At 52.9% G+C, this 16722-nt stretch overlaps 1 protein-coding gene across 2 annotated transcripts in view; it reads left to right on the top strand.

Annotated features, from left to right (window-relative positions):
* Nucleotides 1-16278, top strand: part of LOC137368880 (succinyl-CoA:3-ketoacid coenzyme A transferase 1, mitochondrial-like) — a 134878-nt gene extending 118600 nt beyond the window's left edge. For both annotated transcript variants that reach the window (XM_068029112.1, XM_068029113.1), the window contains exons 14-15: nt 6925-7026; nt 11608-16278. In XM_068029112.1, coding sequence (XP_067885213.1) covers nt 6925-7026; nt 11608-11643 — 138 coding nt within the window. In that variant the 3' untranslated portion in view covers nt 11644-16278. The remainder of the gene's footprint in view (nt 1-6924; nt 7027-11607) is intronic.
* Nucleotides 16279-16722: the final 444 nt, after the last annotated feature.

Here is a 16722-nt window from a genome sequence, read left to right as displayed (position 1 = left end):
AGGATGGTGTTCCAGACGGTGTGTCAGTTGCAGGATGCTGTTCCGGACGGTTTGTCAGTTGCAGGATGGTGTTCCAGACGGTGTGTCAGTTGCAGGATGGTGTTCCGGACGGTGTGTCAGTTGCAGGATGGTGTTCCGGGCGGTGTTCCAGACGGTGTGTCAGTTGCAGGATGGTGTTCCGGACGGTTTGTCAGTTGCAGGATGGTGTTCCGGGCGGTGTGTCAGTTGCAGGATGCTGTTCCGGACGGTGTGTCAGTTGCAGGATGCTGTTCCGGACGGTGTGTCAGTTGCAGGATGCTGTTCCGGACGGTGTGTCAGTTGCAGGATGGTGTTCCGGACGGTGTGTCAGTTGCAGGATGGTGTTCCGGACGGTGTGTCAGTTGCAGGATGCTGTTCCGGGCGGTGTGTCAGTTGCAGGATGGTGTTCCGGACGGTGTGTCAGTTGCAGGATGGTGTTCCGGACGGTGTGTCAGTTGCAGGATGGTGTTCCGGACGGTGTGTCAGTTGCAGGATGCTGTTCCGGGCGGTGTGTCAGTTGCAGGATGGTGTTCCGGGCGGTGTTCCAGACGGTGTGTCAGTTGCAGGATGGTGTTCCGGACGGTTTGTCAGTTGCAGGATGGTGTTCCGGGCGGTGTTCCAGACGGTGTGTCAGTTGCAGGATGGTGTTCCGGACGGTTTGTCAGTTGCAGGATGGTGTTCCGGACGGTGTGTCAGTTGCAGGATGGTGTTCCGGGCGGTGCTCCGGACGGTGTGTCAGTTGCAGGATGCTGTTCCGGACGGTTTGTCAGTTGCAGGATGGTGTTCCGGACGGTGTGTCAGTTGCAGAATGCTGTTCCGGACGGTGTTCCAGACGGTGTGTCAGTTGCAGAATGCTGTTCCGGACGGTGTTCCAGACGGTGTGTCAGTTGCAGAATGCTGTTCCGGGCGGTTTGTCAGTTGCAGGATGGTGTTCCGGACGGTTTGTCAGTTGCAGGATGGTGTTCCGGACGGTGTGTCAGTTGCAGGATGGTGTTCCGGGCGGTGCTCCGGACGGTGTGTCAGTTGCAGGATGCTGTTCCGGACGGTTTGTCAGTTGCAGGATGGTGTTCCGGACGGTGTGTCAGTTGCAGAATGCTGTTCCGGACGGTGTTCCAGACGGTGTGTCAGTTGCAGGATGCTGTTCCGGACGGTGTGTCAGTTGCAGGATGGTGTTCCGGACGGTGTGTCAGTTGCAGGATGGTGTTCCGGACGGTTTGTCAGTTGCAGGATGGTGTTCCGGGCGGTTTGTCAGTTGCAGGATGGTGTTCCGGGCGGTGTGTCAGTTGCAGGATGCTGTTCCGGACGGTGTGTCAGTTGCAGGATGGTGTTCCGGACGGTGTGTCAGTTGCAGGATGCTGTTCCGGACGGTGTGTCAGTTGCAGGATGGTGTTCCGGACGGTGTGTCAGTTGCAGGATGGTGTTCCGGACGGTGTGTCAGTTGCAGAATGCTGTTCCGGACGGTGTTCCAGACGGTGTGTCAGTTGCAGGATGCTGTTCCGGACGGTTTGTCAGTTGCAGGATGGTGTTCCGGACGGTGTGTCAGTTGCAGGATGGTGTTCCGGACGGTGTGTCAGTTGCAGGATGTTGTTCCGGGCGGTGTTCCAGACGGTGTGTCAGTTGCAGGATGCTGTTCCGGGCGGTGTGTCAGTTGCAGGATGGTGTTCCGGACGGTGTTCCAGACGGTGTGTCAGTTGCAGGATGGTGTTCCGGACGGTTTGTCAGTTGCAGGATGGTGTTCCGGACGGTGTGTCAGTTGCAGGATGGTGTTCCGGACGGTTTGTCAGTTGCAGGATGGTGTTCCGGACGGTGTGTCAGTTGCAGGATGGTGTTCCGGGCGGTTTGTCAGTTGCAGGATGGTGTTCCGGACGGTGTGTCAGTTGCAGGATGGTGTTCCGGACGGTGTGTCAGTTGCAGGATGCTGTTCCGGACGGTGTGTCAGTTGCAGGATGCTGTTCCGGACGGTGTGTCAGTTGCAGGATGGTGTTCCGGAAGGTGTGTCAGTTGCAGGATGCTGTTCCGGACGGTGTGTCAGTTGCAGGATGCTGTTCCGGACTGTGTGTCAGTTGCAGGATGGTGTTCCGGACGGTGTGTCAGTTGCAGGATGGTGTTCCGGACGGTGTGTCAGTTGCAGGATGCTGTTCCGGACGGTGTGTCAGTTGCAGGATGGTGTTCCGGACGGTGTGTCAGTTGCAGGATGGTGTTCCGGACGGTGTGTCAGTTGCAGGATGGTGTTCCGGACGGTGTGTCAGTTGCAGGATGGTGTTCCGGGCGGTGTTCCAGACGGTGTGTCAGTTGCAGGATGGTGTTCCGGACGGTGTGTCAGTTGCAGGATGCTGTTCCGGACGGTGTGTCAGTTGCAGGATGGTGTTCCGGACGGTTTGTCAGTTGCAGGATGGTGTTCCGGACGGTGTGTCAGTTGCAGGATGGTGTTCCGGACGGTGTGTCAGTTGCAGGATGCTGTTCCGGACGGTGTGTCAGTTGCAGGATGGTGTTCCGGACGGTGTCAGTTGCAGGATGGTGTTCCGGGCGGTTTGTCAGTTGCAGGATGGTGTTCCGGACGGTGTGTCAGTTGCAGGATGGTGTTCCGGGCGGTGTGTCAGTTGCAGGATGGTGTTCCGGGCGGTGTTCCAGACGGTGTTTCAGTTGCAGGATGCTGTTCCGGGCGGTGTGTCAGTTGCAGGATGGTGTTCCGGGCGGTGTTCCAGACGGTGTTTCAGTTGCAGGATGCTGTTCCGGACGGTGTGTCGGTTGCAGGACGGTGTTCCGGACGGTGTGTCAGTTGCAGGACGGTGTTCCGGGCGGTGTGTCAGTTGCAGGATGGTGTTCCGGACGGTGTGTCAGTTGCAGGATGCTGTTCCGGACGGTGTGTCAGTTGCAGGATGGTGTTCCGGACGGTGTGTCAGTTGCAGGATGGTGTTCCGGGCGGTGTGTCAGTTGCAGGACGGTGTTCCGGACGGTGTGTCAGTTGCAGGATGGTGTTCCGGGCGGTGTGTCAGTTGCAGGATGGTGTTCCGGACGGTGTGTCAGTTGCAGGATGCTGTTCCGGATGGTGTGTCAGTTGCAGGATGCTGTTCCGGACGGTGTGTCAGTTGCAGGATGGTGTTCCAGACGGTGTGTCAGTTGCAGGATGCTGTTCCGGATGGTTTGTCAGTTGCAGGATGGTGTTCCGGACGGTGTTCCAGACGGTGTGTCAGTTGCAGGATGGTGTTCCGGACGGTTTGTCAGTTGCAGGATGGTGTTCCGGGCGGTGTGTCAGTTGCAGGATGCTGTTCCGGACGGTGTGTCAGTTGCAGGATGCTGTTCCGGACGGTGTGTCAGTTGCAGGATGCTGTTCCGGATGGTGTGTCAGTTGCAGGATGCTGTTCCGGACGGTGTGTCAGTTGCAGGATGGTGTTCCAGACGGTGTGTCAGTTGCAGGATGCTGTTCCGGACGGTGTGTCAGTTGCAGGATGGTGTTCCGGACGGTGTTCCAGACGGTGTGTCAGTTGCAGGATGGTGTTCCGGACGGTTTGTCAGTTGCAGGATGGTGTTCCGGGCGGTGTGTCAGTTGCAGGATGCTGTTCCGGACGGTGTGTCAGTTGCAGGATGCTGTTCCGGACGGTGTGTCAGTTGCAGGATGCTGTTCCGGACGGTGTGTCAGTTGCAGGATGGTGTTCCGGACGGTGTGTCAGTTGCAGGATGGTGTTCCGGACGGCGTGTCAGTTGCAGGATGGTGTTCCGGACGGTGTGTCAGTTGCAGGATGGTGTTCCGGACGGTGTGTCAGTTGCAGGATGCTGTTCCGGGCGGTGTGTCAGTTGCAGGATGGTGTTCCGAGCGGTGTTCCAGACGGTGTGTCAGTTGCAGGATGGTGTTCCGGACGGTTTGTCAGTTGCAGGATGGTGTTCCGGGCGGTGTTCCAGACGGTGTGTCAGTTGCAGGATGGTGTTCCGGACGGTTTGTCAGTTGCAGGATGGTGTTCCGGACGGTGTTCCAGACGGTGTGTCAGTTGCAGGATGGTGTTCCGGACGGTTTGTCAGTTGCAGGATGGTGTTTCGGACGGTGTGTCAGTTGCAGGATGGTGTTCCGGGCGGTGTTCCGGACGGTGTGTCAGTTGCAGGATGCTGTTCCGGACGGTTTGTCAGTTGCAGGATGGTGTTCCGGACGGTGTGTCAGTTGCAGAATGCTGTTCCGGACGGTTTGTCAGTTGCAGGATGGTGTTCCGGACGGTGTGTCAGTTGCAGGATGGTGTTCCGGACGGTTTGTCAGTTGCAGGATGGTGTTCCGGACGGTTTGTCAGTTGCAGGATGGTGTTCCGGACGGTTTGTCAGTTGCAGGATGGTGTTCCGGACGGTTTGTCAGTTGCAGGATGGTGTTCCGGACGGTGTTCCAGACGGTGTGTCAGTTGCAGGATGGTGTTCCGGACGGTTTGTCAGTTGCAGGATGGTGTTCCGGACGGTGTGTCAGTTGCAGGATGGTGTTCCGGGCGGTGTGTCAGTTGCAGAATGCTGTTCCGGACGGTGTGTCAGTTGCAGAATGGTGTTCCGGGCGGTGTGTCAGTTGCAGAATGGTGTTCCGGGCGGTGTTCCGGGTGGTGTGTCAGTTGCAGGATGGTGTTCCGGACGGTGTGTCAGTTGCAGAATGGTGTTCCGGGCGGTGTGTCAGTTGCAGAATGCTGTTCCGGAAGGTGTGTCAGTTGCAGAATGGTGTTCCGGACGGTGTGTCAGTTGCAGGATGCTGTTCCGGACGGTGTGTCAGTTGCAGGATGGTGTTCCGGGCGGTGTGTCAGTTGCAGGATGGTGTTCCGAACAGTGTGTCAGTTGCAGGATGGTGTTCCGGACGGTGTGTCAGTTGCAGAATGCTGTTCCCGGTGCCGGGTGTTTTGGAGGAGACGAGTTCATGGTTCAGGAGGTGCAGCGGCGCCACCCTGTGCCGCCGAGGTGGAGTTGGCAGCCAGGAGGTTGGGGCAGTTCTTATGAACATGCCTCACCCCCTACAGACATGGCACCGCGCCCCATCCGAGGTGTAGAAGACGCGGTAGGCCGTCCCCTGGAACTCTACATTGAAATGGCCCTCTGTGATCTCCCCCCGTGCCAGCTGCATGAATAACTGGTGGCAGAAGGAGTAGACATGTCGGAGGCTGTATTCCCGAAGACCGAGCAGGGTTGGGGTGATCCCCACCTTACCTGCACCCAGATGGTGCAGGTGGGGGAGGAGGAGCTCACTGGGAATGAAGGGCGGGACATTTGATAATATTATCCGCTGCGCAGTGGCCCCCAGACGGTCCACCGGCAGGAATGTCCCACAGTGAGCCCTTTATTCAGGGCCTGGTACATGGCCCGCTCGGTCTTCAGGAAGAACACAGCCTTCTCATACATTTTTGAGGCTGCCACAATGGCCGAGGGGCTGACAACCTCAGCCAATGCCTAACGCAAGTCTCAATAGTCATATTAGGATGGGTGTAACTTTTCACCCCATGCTTTGTCGTTAAGATTCTAAGTGGTGACAGAGCCACAGGAGTGGCTGCCACAGCTGCTGCAGCATAGGAGGGCCCCGCCACCGGAGAGGACTGAGAAGTCATGGGGTAGAAGAGTTACACACACTGTGTTGAGAGCAAAAACAAAAAAGAGCAAATACAATAATAAATCAAAAATGCAAACACTTAAAGGATTGTAGCACAGGGGAAGAGGCTGAGGGAGAGGAAGGCCTGGAGGAATCAGTCTTTGTTGGTATTTTAAAGAAGTCTTGTAGCTGGTCTTCCAGTTGGGAGGGTGGGGTGATGTCTTCACCTGGGTCAGCTGTAAGCTGCCAAGGCACATGCCTCCTTCGATGTTGAGATAAAAAGTCTCTTCACCTGGGCAGCTCCAGCTGTCCCAGGCTCAGTAGTTGGGGTGGGGAGGGAGCTCCCTATCCAAAGATGTTAAACACAGGAGCTCCCTATTGAACAATACAGCCCCACCCAAGGTCTTCAGGTCTCTTCTTTCCCCACCCCCAACAATGAAAGTGATTTCAATATGAAACAAGCTCACAGAAGAGCCTCCAGTTCTCTGCCTTCCTTCCTTTATTGTCAATGTGGAAAAACCTTTGTTTCAATCTCAGTCTCTCCTTCTTGCAGCAGTCACACAGCTTCCAGCCTCTGCACACAGCTACAGTCAGCTGCACCTTGTTGATGCACTCAGCACCTCCAATTAGCCAGCAGCCAACCCCAGTTTTTTTTTGTATCTAACCCCGTTTTTTTTTTCTCTTTTCTTTTTTTTTCTAACCCGTTTTTTTTTTCTTAAGGTGGCCTTTATACCCCAGGCCCCTTTTATATTTTTCACATTGAGGGGGCCTTTATTCCTCAGGCCCCTGTATCTAACCCCGTGCTGTACCTGTCCTGGGAGTGTTTGATGGGGGACAGTGTAGAGGGAGCTTTACTCTGTATTTAACAAAGCGCAATCAATACAAGATTAACTGAAATATGCTAATTATTGAGACTCCCAGGTGACAGCCCTAGTGATCAGGACTGCACCTCAGTTGAGGAGTCAGGGCCATGAATGGATTGGTGGAAGATTGTAAGAAATTACACCTGGTACCAAGGGTAGTAAAATGAGCCTGGAAGAGTACTGAGTGAGGCTCCGCAGGTTGTGAGGATATGAGGATAGTGTGGGGGAAAAAGGCATTGAAGTGGATGATCAGCCATGATCATATTGAATGGCGGAACAGGCTCGATGGGCTGAACGGCCTACTCCTGCTCCTATGTTTCTCTTGTGTCTGGTAATAATTATACATGATCTTGTAAAGCTATTAACTGTCAGATATTGGCAGGTAGAGCAGAGCTGCACATGTTCAGTACCTGTTTGATTGAAGAAAGTGACTTGGGAATACTGTCTAACGTTTGTCGTATTCTGACAGATAATGATGATGAAACATCTGTTCAAACATTACAGGCTGTCTTCGATGTTGATAAGAACAAAGGATTGACTCTGGTTGAAATATTTGAAGGAATGACTGTTGACGAGATCCGGAAATGTACTGGATGTGACTTCAGTGTGAGTATCACATTACTGACACTCGTCTTGCTTCACCTTTCAGTTTCATGATTCTGGCTGGGAGTTGGAACAATGATATTTAACTGTAGAACAACTGCAATCTCGAACTACCTCTCAGAGATAACTGTACACTGACTGGTGTCTCTCAGTCCCTCTCTCTCAGGGTGATATCTGTACACTGACTGGTGTCTCTCAGTCCCTCTCTCTCAGGGTGATAGCTGTACACTGACTGGTGTCTCTCAGTCCCCTCTCTCTCTGGGTGATATCTGTACACTGACTGGTGTCTCTCAGTCCCTCTCTCTCATGGTGATATCTGTACACTGAATGGTGTCTCTCAGTCCCTCTCTCTCATGGTGATATCTGTACACTGAATGGTGTCTCTCAGTCCCTCTCTCTCAGGGTGATAACTGTACACTGACAGGTGTCTCTCAGTCCCTCACTCTCAGGGTGATATCTGTACACTGACTGGTGTCTCTCAGTCCCTCTCTCTCATGGTGATATCTGTACACTGACTGGTGTCTCTCAGTCCCTCTCTCTCAGGGTGATATCTGTACACTGACTGGTGTCTCTCAGTCCCTCTCTCTCAGGGTGATATCTGTACACTGACTGGTGTCTCTCAGTCCCTCTCTCTCATGGTGATATCTGTACACTGACTGGTGTCTCTCAGTCCCTCTCTCCCATGGTGATATCTGTACACTGACTGGTGTTTCTCTGTCCCTCTCTCTCAGGGTGATATCTGTACACTGACTGGTGTCTCTCAGTCCCTCTCTCTCATGGTGATATCTGTACACTGACTGGTGTCTCTCAGTCCCTCTCTCTCAGGGTGATATCTGTACACTAAATGGTGTCTCTCAGTCCCTCTCTCTCAGGGTGATAACTGTACACTGACTGGTGTCTCTCAGTCCCTCTCTCTCATGGTGATATCTGTACACTGACTGGTGTCTCTCAGTCCCTCTCTCTCAGGGTGATAACTGTACACTGACTGGTGTCTCTCTGTCCCTCTCTCTCACGGTGATATCTGTACACTGACTGGTGTCCCTCAGTCCCTCTCTCTCATGGTGATATCTGTACACTGACTGGTGTCTCTCAGTCCCTCTCTCTCATGGTGATATCTGTACACTGACTGGTGTCTCTCAGTCCCTCTCTCTCAGGATGATATCTGTACATTGACTGGTGTCTCTCTGTCCCTCTCTCTCAGGGTGATATCTGTACACTGACTGGTGTCTCTCAATCTCTCTCTCTCATGGTGATATCTGTACACTGACTGGTGTCTCTCTGTCCCTCTCTCTCATGGTGATATCTGTACACTGACTGGTGTCTCTCAGTCCCTCTCTCTCAGGGTGATATCTGTACACTGACTGGTGTCTCTCAGTCCCTCTCTCTCAGGGTGATATCTGTACACTGACTGGTGTCTCTCTGTCCCTCTCTCTCACGGTGATATCTGTACACTGACTGGTGTCCCTCAGTCCCTCTCTCTCATGGTGATATCTGTACACTGACTGGTGTCTCTCAGTCCCTCTCTCTCATGGTGATATCTGTACACTGACTGGTGTCTCTCAGTCCCTCTCTCTCAGGGTGATATCTGTACACTGACTGGTGTCTCTCAGTCCCTCTCTCTCAGGGTGATATCTGTACACTGACTGGTGTCTCTCAGTCCCCTCTCTCTCTCATGGTGATATCTGTACACTGACTGGTGTCTCTCAGTCCCCTCTCTCTCTCATGGTGATATCTGTACACTGACTGGTGTCTCTCAGTCCCTCTCTCTCAGGGTGATAACTGTACACTGACTGGTGTCTCTCAGTCCCTCTCTCTCAGGGTGATATCTGTACACTGACTGGTGTCTCTCAGTCCCTCTCTCTCAGGGTGATAACTGTACACTGACTGGTGTCTCTCAGTCCCTCTCTCTCATGGTGATATCTGTACACTGACTGGTGTCTCTCAGTCCCCTCTCTCTCTCATGGTGATATCTGTACACTGACTGGTGTCTCTCAGTCCCCTCTCTCTCTCAGGGTGATATCTGTACACTGACTGGTGTCTCTCTGTCCCTCTCTCTCAGGGTGATATCTGTACACTGACTGGTGTCTTTCAGTCCCTCTCTCTCATGGTGATATCTGTACACTGACTGGTGTCTCTCAGTCCCTCTCTCTCAGGGTGATAACTGTACACTGACTGGTGTCTTTCAGTCCCTCTCTCTCAGGGTGATCACTGTACACTGACTGGTGTCTCTCAGTCCCCTCTCTCTCAGGGTGATATCTGTACACTGACTGGTGTTTCTCTGTCCCTCTCTCTCAGGGTGATATCTGTACACTGACTGGTGTCTCTCAGTCCCTCTCTCTCAGGGTGATATCTGTACACTGACTGGTGTCTCTCAGTCCCTCTCTCTCAGGGTGATATCTGCACACTGACTGGTGTCTCTCAGTCCCCTCTCTCTCAGGGTGATATCTGTACACTGACTGGTGTCTCTCAGTCCCCTCTCTCTCAGGGTGATATCTGTACACTGACTGGTGTCTCTCAGTCCCTCTCTCTCAGGGTGATAACTGTACACTGACTGGTGTCTCTCAGTCCCTCTCTCTCAGGGTGATATCTGTACACTGACTGGTGTCTCTCTGTCCCTCTCTCTCAGGGTGATATCTGTACACTGACTGGTGTCTCTCAGTCCCTCTCTCTCAGGGTGATATCTGTACACTGACTGGTGTCTCTCAGTCCCTCTCTCTCAGGGTGATATCTGTACGCTGACTGGTGTCTATCAATCTCGCTCTCTCATGGTGATATCTGTACACTGACTGGTGTCTCTCAGTCCCTCTCTCTCATGGTGATATCTGTGCACTGACCGGTGTCTCTCAGTCCCTCTCTCTCATGGTGATATCTGTACACTGACAGGTGTCTCTCTGTCCCTCTCTCTCATGGTGATGTCTGTACACTGACTGGTGTCTCTCTGTTCCTCTCTCTCAAAAGAACAAAGAACAGTACAGCACAGGAACAGGCCATTCGGCCCTCCAAGCCTGCACCGATCTTGATGCCTGCCTAAACTAAAACCTTCTGCACTTCCGGGGACCGTATCCCTCTATTCCCATCCTATTCATATATTTGTCAAGATGTCTCTTAAACGTCTCTATGGTACCTGCTTCCACCACCTCCCCCGGCAACATGTTCCAGGCACTCACCACCCTCTGTGGAAGGAACTTGCCTCGCACATCCCCTCTAAACTTTGCCCCTCACACCTTAAACCTATGTCCCCTAGTAACTGACTCTTCCACCCTGGGAAAAAGCTTCTGACTATCCACTCTGTCCATGCCACTCATAACTTTGTAAACCTCTATCATGTCGCCCCTCCACCTCCGTCGTACCAGTGAAAACGATCCGAGTTTATCCAACCTCTCCTCATAGCTAATGCCCTCCAGACCAGGCAACATCCTGGTAAACCTCTTCAAAGTATTGGAGAAACTTGAGGGACTAAAATCTGACAAGTCCCGGGAACAGGTGGCCTACATCCTGGGGTTCTAAAAGAGATAGCGGCAGAGATATTGGATGCGCTGGCTGTGATTTTCCAGAATTCCTTAGATTCAAGAATGGTTCTGTCAGATTGGAAGTTGGCAAATGTTACGCCGCTTTTCAAGAAAGGAGATGGGAAAACAGGGAACTACAGGCCAATTAGCCTAACATCAGTCATTGGGAAGATGCTGGAAACTATTATTAAAGAAGTTTTAACATTGCACTTGGAAAAGCATAGTATGATTAGAACGAGTCGGCATGGTTTTAACAAAAGTGAGATCCTGTTTGGGAAATATTAGCATTTTTTGAGGATGTAACAAGTAGGGTAGATAAAGGGGAACCAGTAGATGTAGTATACCTGGACTTTCAAAAGGCATTCGATAAGGTGCTGTGTAAAAGATGAACTCATGATGTTTCGGGTAATCGCGTGGATAGAGGATTGGTTAACAGACAGGAAGCAGTGAGTGGGCATAAATGGGGCATTTTCAAGTTGGCAGGCAGTGAATACTGGGGTGCCACAAGGATCAGTGCTGGGGCCTCAGCTATTTACACTCTATATTAATGACTTGGATGGAGAGACAGAGAGTAATGTATCTAAGTTTGCTGATGATACAAAGCTTGGTGGAAAGGGAAGCTGCTGGGAGGATGTAGAGAGGCTGCAGAGAGATATAGAAGCCCAAGATTAGCCATAATTGTATTGAATGGTGGAACAGGCTTGATGGGTCATACGGTCTACTCATACTACTATTTCTTGTGTTCTTCTTTGGAATTGAGCAATGTGAGGAGAGTGGCTGGGTAAAGGACTTGGTGGGGGGTGGGGAGTAGGGAGGGGGTGCAATGAGCAGGTGGGGGAGTTGTTAAGGGATGGGGAGTGGGGATGGGGTTTGGTAAGGGAAGTGATGAGGGGATGGGGATTGGTGAGGGGGTTATGAGGGGGTGGGGGTTTGGTGATGGGGGGGTTGGTGGCAAGGGGTGGGGACAATGTTGGGAAGCTGCAGGTTTGTGGGACTGTTTGGCTTTTTCTGTTTGTAAAATAAACAATTGCCTTGAATTGACACGGAGCAATGAACGTGCATTTTTGTTGGACAGGTGTCTGCAAACCTCCGAGCAATGCCACAGGTCTGAAGTAAGTGGGGGGTCTGCGTGACAGAAAACTGGCTTCCACCAGCCCAGGAAATCACTGAAACCACATCCAGGATCACAAAGGGAAATAATCCAGTGTCTCAACTACACAGGGGATGATGGTTTAGATTTCACCAAATATTAATAAATAGTTTTTCAGATGATTGTGTTTTTCTACCATTTCTAAGGATAATTTCACCGACTCTGCACTCCCCACAGGGACCCACACTCTCAGGACTCTGAACAGTCAGTTGTCCACTGAGCCTTTGTAAGTGCAAGACTCAGTGAATTTACCCTGGAGAAGTTGTTCAGATTTGAGATGGGGTCATGTGCTTCTTCCTCGACGTACATCACCAAGTCCTGAGCAGCATTTTAAACTCTGCTGTGACGTTTCCTTCGCATCGATTACAATTTGGAAATGGGCCATTCGGGTCAGCCAGTTTTTTGGTTATCTTTCACATGCCCAGTTATCCTAATCCCACGTGCCCTCTTTTGCCCTCTCTGCAGTAATGTTCTGATTCATGTTCCTTTCCCTGGCTCTTGAAGCCAGCAGCAACACCAGGCCAGACTTGCTGGATTTGAGGTGGCCAACAGCTGGGTATTGCTGGCTATTTGACCGGTCCTCCCCATCCACCGGGCCTGTGAATGCAGCAGGTATAGTTTGCTGCTGCTGACTGGACGAGAGGCTGCTGGCAAGGGGCAGCACTGATGCAGCATGAAAACGGCAGTGGGGAATCACTCCCCTAAGCAGAGGGTGCCTTATAAATCCCAATACACTCAACAGTCTTTGCCCAGGCCCCGCAGCAGAAACCCTGTCAGAAAACTTACTGCTGCTGACAATCAGAACATTCTAGAAACTCTCAGCAGCTCTGGTTTGTTGAGATCAGTTTGAATTATTCAGGGTTTGTTCCCAGATCACTAGCCCAGTGGGTTCAAACTGTGCTCCCTGGGCACTGCATAACCACTGAGTCCTGGCATTCAGGCCCTTCGAGCTCAGTCCAGTTTCATACTCCAGTTTCTTCCGTGCTGTTTTCAGTTTTCTGGATCTGGAAGTTTGGAAAGGGTTATTCTTAGGGCCGTTACCTCACTGCTGGATAAATCAGTTTGCAGAACTCTCCAGGAACAATCATCTCAATAGCTTTCCGCACATTCATGAAATTTGAGATTTCCAGGGCTGAATTTTACATCACCCCAGCAGGGGCAGATGGGGGCGGTGTAAAATTGAGCGGGAGGCTCCGGGAGGCCTACCCGTCCCACTCCCACCTCCGGCCAACTTTATAGTGGTCAGGCGGGGTAAACGGCCCGCCTGCTCAAGCCCAATCAAGGCCCTTTAGTGGCCCTCGCCCGCCTCCACGGGTATGTTACCCATGGCAAGTGGGCATCTGGGAGACATGAAAGGCCGCCCAGCGATAGCTGCTGGCCTTTCCGCGCACCAGGGGTGGGGGCATGGCAGTTGGCACAGGGTGCCCGATTGAGGGCTGCCCCCGCCTTCCAACCCACCCCCGGGACCCACGACAACCCCCCCCCCCCCCCCTCCCAACAACTCCCCTTGCCTTGCTGCTACGACTGACCACCCCCCTGGCGAGACACATCCAACTTACCTTCAGTCCTGGCTCCATGGTGTCGGCTGGGCTGCAGTCCCAGCAGTGGCCACCACTCCCGGTGGCTGTTGGGACGAAGAGCTGCAGGCCCGCTGATTGGCTGGCAGGTCACTGAGGTGGGACCTCCTCCCTCAAGCAGGTGGAAGTCCCGCCTTGGGACAATTAAAGCCCAGGGATGTGTAAAATGCGGGTCGGATCCCCGGACTAGTCAGAAGCGTGTTTGCTACCAACTTTTACGTCAATGGCGAATTCCCGTCCGCCTATGGTAAAATCCAGCCCGACACAACAACAATGTTCATTTATATAGCGTCTATAAACACCCCAAGGGCTTCACAGGAGAATAAATCAAATACCATTTGACACCGAGCCACATTCAATATTAGGACAGGTGACCAAAAGCATCACCAGCTTGCTACTCTGCTCTACCAGCTGACGTGTATTTTACAGTTTTTATTTCTGATTTCTCATTAACCTTGTTGTGTTCTATGAACATTTTTGTGTGTAGTAGAGGAGCCTTAATCAAACCCTGACCCACCATCCAGCTCCAGCTAAACTCAATAGAAACATATCACACTGAATATTCAAGACATCCAGTGGTGTTTGCATACGGTTAGAGGATGTTTTAAATTATTGTGTGTGTGTTTTTATTCATTCACGGGATGTGGGCGTCGCTGGCCAGGCCAGCATTTATTGCCCATCCCTAATTGCCCTTGAGAAGGTGGTGGTGAGCTGCCTTCTTGAACCGCTGCAGTCCATGTGGGGTAGGTACACCCACAGTGCTGTTCGGAAGGGAGTTCCAGGATTTTGACCCAGTGACAGTGAAGGAACGATGATATAGTTCCAAGTCAGGATGGTGTGTGACTTGGAGGAGAACTTGCAGATGGTGGTGTTCCCATGTATTTGCTGCCCTTGTCCTTCTAGTTGGTAGAGGTCGTGGGTTTGGAAGGTGCTGTCGAAGGAGCCTTGGTGCATTGCTGCAGTGCATCTTGTAGATGGTACACACTGCTGCCAGTGTGCGTCAGTGGTGGAGGGAGTGAATGTTTGTAGATGAGGTTCCAATCAAGCGGGCTGCTTTGTCCTGGATGGTGTCGAGCTTCTTGTGTGTTGTTGGAGCTGTACTGAGCGTCTGTATGTGTGAGTCTCGCCTCTGCTGTGATTAAACCCCTGGCGGGAAGTCCCATGGATGGCCTTCCAGTCCCGGTCCCAACCGAGGCTGTTAAGGGGCAATTAGTGCCCAATAAAGGGTCTCTTCCGCCGCCGCTCTTATGAATCCAGTGGCATTTATAGAGCGTCTTAAACAGTGGAAGGCGGGCCTGTCGCCATGCAGCGAACACGACGGCATATTTGTGCAGGTTGCTTGTGGTCTTGGGGCCGGGGGTCCCCTGTTCAAATGCACTCAGTCCCTGATCGAGGGACCTGGCATCGGGAAGGGGTGGGCCCACTAAGAGTCACCTCCCTGTCCTTGCCGCAGACCCCCTCCCCCGCGCGACCCCCTCACCCCTGTGAAACCCCTCCCGCCATCACTTACCTCCGGCCTGGGTCTCTGCAATTTTTGGCCTCAGGTGGGTGCTGTTCCGGCAGCAGCCACCACCTCTCTGGTGGCGCTGCTGAGCAAAACAGCTGCCAGCCTCTGATTGACCAGCAGCTCTTGGTGGGCGGTACTTCCTGATCCTGGGAAAGGCCCGCCAATGAATCCTGAACTGTCTGAATGCTTCATAAGTCCCCTAGGAGGCAGTGTGGGTCTCTAGCCGCCTCTCTAGAAGGTGGCCGAGACCTCTGTCTCGATCAAATCTCCGCGCCCCCTCCCCCCCCCCCCCCCCATTGTGTGTGAGAGTCTATAATGGGCTGAATTATTTGGGCCCCTCTCAGATGGGTTCGGAGGCGGTGGGGAAGGGGCCATAAAATTGTCTCCCTATCATAACGCAGTTTTGTCGGGGGTGGGCTAGGCCAATGAGGGCCTTCCCAGCCAGAGTCCAGTTGAGGCCCTGAAGAGGCCTATTAGCAGACATTTAAGGTCCTCTTCCCCCACCCACCCCCATTGCACTCCCACCCCACCGCTGGTATTAAGGCAGCAGTGAGGGGGGGGGGGTGGGGTGCGGTACTCCACCATGTGGACTTGTGGAGGTGCCCGATCCATGGGCAATCTGTGGCTCACGGAGGTCCCCCTCCCCCACCCCCCAACAAAGGAAACACCTTCCTGTATCCCCCTGTGCCAGTACTCAGTGCCCACCCTCCCTTCCAGGTCTCCAGCGCTGGGCCTGGGTCCAAGATCTCTTGCAGTACCGGCAGTGGCCACCGCTCCCCATCACACTGCTGATAAAATCGCTCCGCGCCCCCCCAGCCCACCCCTCCCCTGCCATTTCGGCCCAGTGCAGGCAGCCCCACCATGGGCTGAAAATTCCGCTGTGTCTGATTTTACACTGATGTCATCCCTGAAATTGAATTAAAAAGAAATCATATGTAGAAATCGGCCGCACAAGGTGCACCTTCTGAACAATACCAGCATTTTCTATCTATCCAGAGGTGGCTGTAGGAAGTACCCTCCCTGTAAATACATCAGTAGCAGCGGCACCCCTCTTACTGATGACTCCTGGCACCCCAGGAGCACTTTTTAATCAGGCTGTGCATCCCCTTCGAGTGAAGGGGAAGAGTTAGGCTCCCTGTATTCAGCTCAACTGTGAGGGGTAAATGAGAGCTGGATCCTGTCTATCCAGCTCGCTAGCTAGATCTTTCTCCGTCTCCTCCAAATAAAAGTGTGTTAAAGTAAACATGTTTTGACTGATCATGTGAGAGCTGAGCCGAGCACTGCCGGTTGGAGATAAAACAATATCTGCAGTTATCCCATAGCTCCGCTGCGGAGAGTGCAAGTCAGTGCTGCAGGAATTGGGACATTTAATCTGATTCTCTATTCCCTGAAGATTGCTGAGTATTCACACTGTAATTGAAGATTAGGAAAGGAGGATGGTGTCTGGCCAGTTGCTATCTATGTTCTATATATCTCTGATTATGTATTAACCATTAAACTGTTTTAAAATTGTTCCTTGTGTAAACATTATTCCAGTTTGCATCTGGAGTCTCACAGGGCCGGATTTCGTAGCTGGGGGGCCAGAGAATCGGGGTCGAATCGCCCGCCATCAACCCCGACGCTGGGATTCCCGGTTCCGATTTTCCCGGGGGCGGGACAGGCCGGCGACAACCTTGCTACCCAGAGGCCAAATAAGGGCATCTTCCTGACACCGCTTGGATCTTAACAGGGGGCCCACAGAGGACCCCCACCAGGAGCAACTGTACCCCCTGGGTTCCCCCCCCCTCCCCCTGAACCAAATGCCCCCACCTCCCCGCGCCAGGGCCTTCCAGACTGGCACTGGTGACCCCACCTCACCTACCTCTCCTCCAGGGTTCCAGCGCTGGGCCTAGGTCCGGGGCCTCTGCAGTCTGAACAATGGCCACCACTCCCGATACTGTTGAGCTGCCGGCCCTC

Source organism: Heterodontus francisci, chromosome 4, assembly GCF_036365525.1.
Source record: "Heterodontus francisci isolate sHetFra1 chromosome 4, sHetFra1.hap1, whole genome shotgun sequence".
NCBI classification, from domain to species: Eukaryota; Metazoa; Chordata; class Chondrichthyes; order Heterodontiformes; family Heterodontidae; genus Heterodontus; species Heterodontus francisci.
Note: the sequence above shows the minus strand (reverse complement) of the source record. Positions and strands in the feature narration are given on the sequence as shown.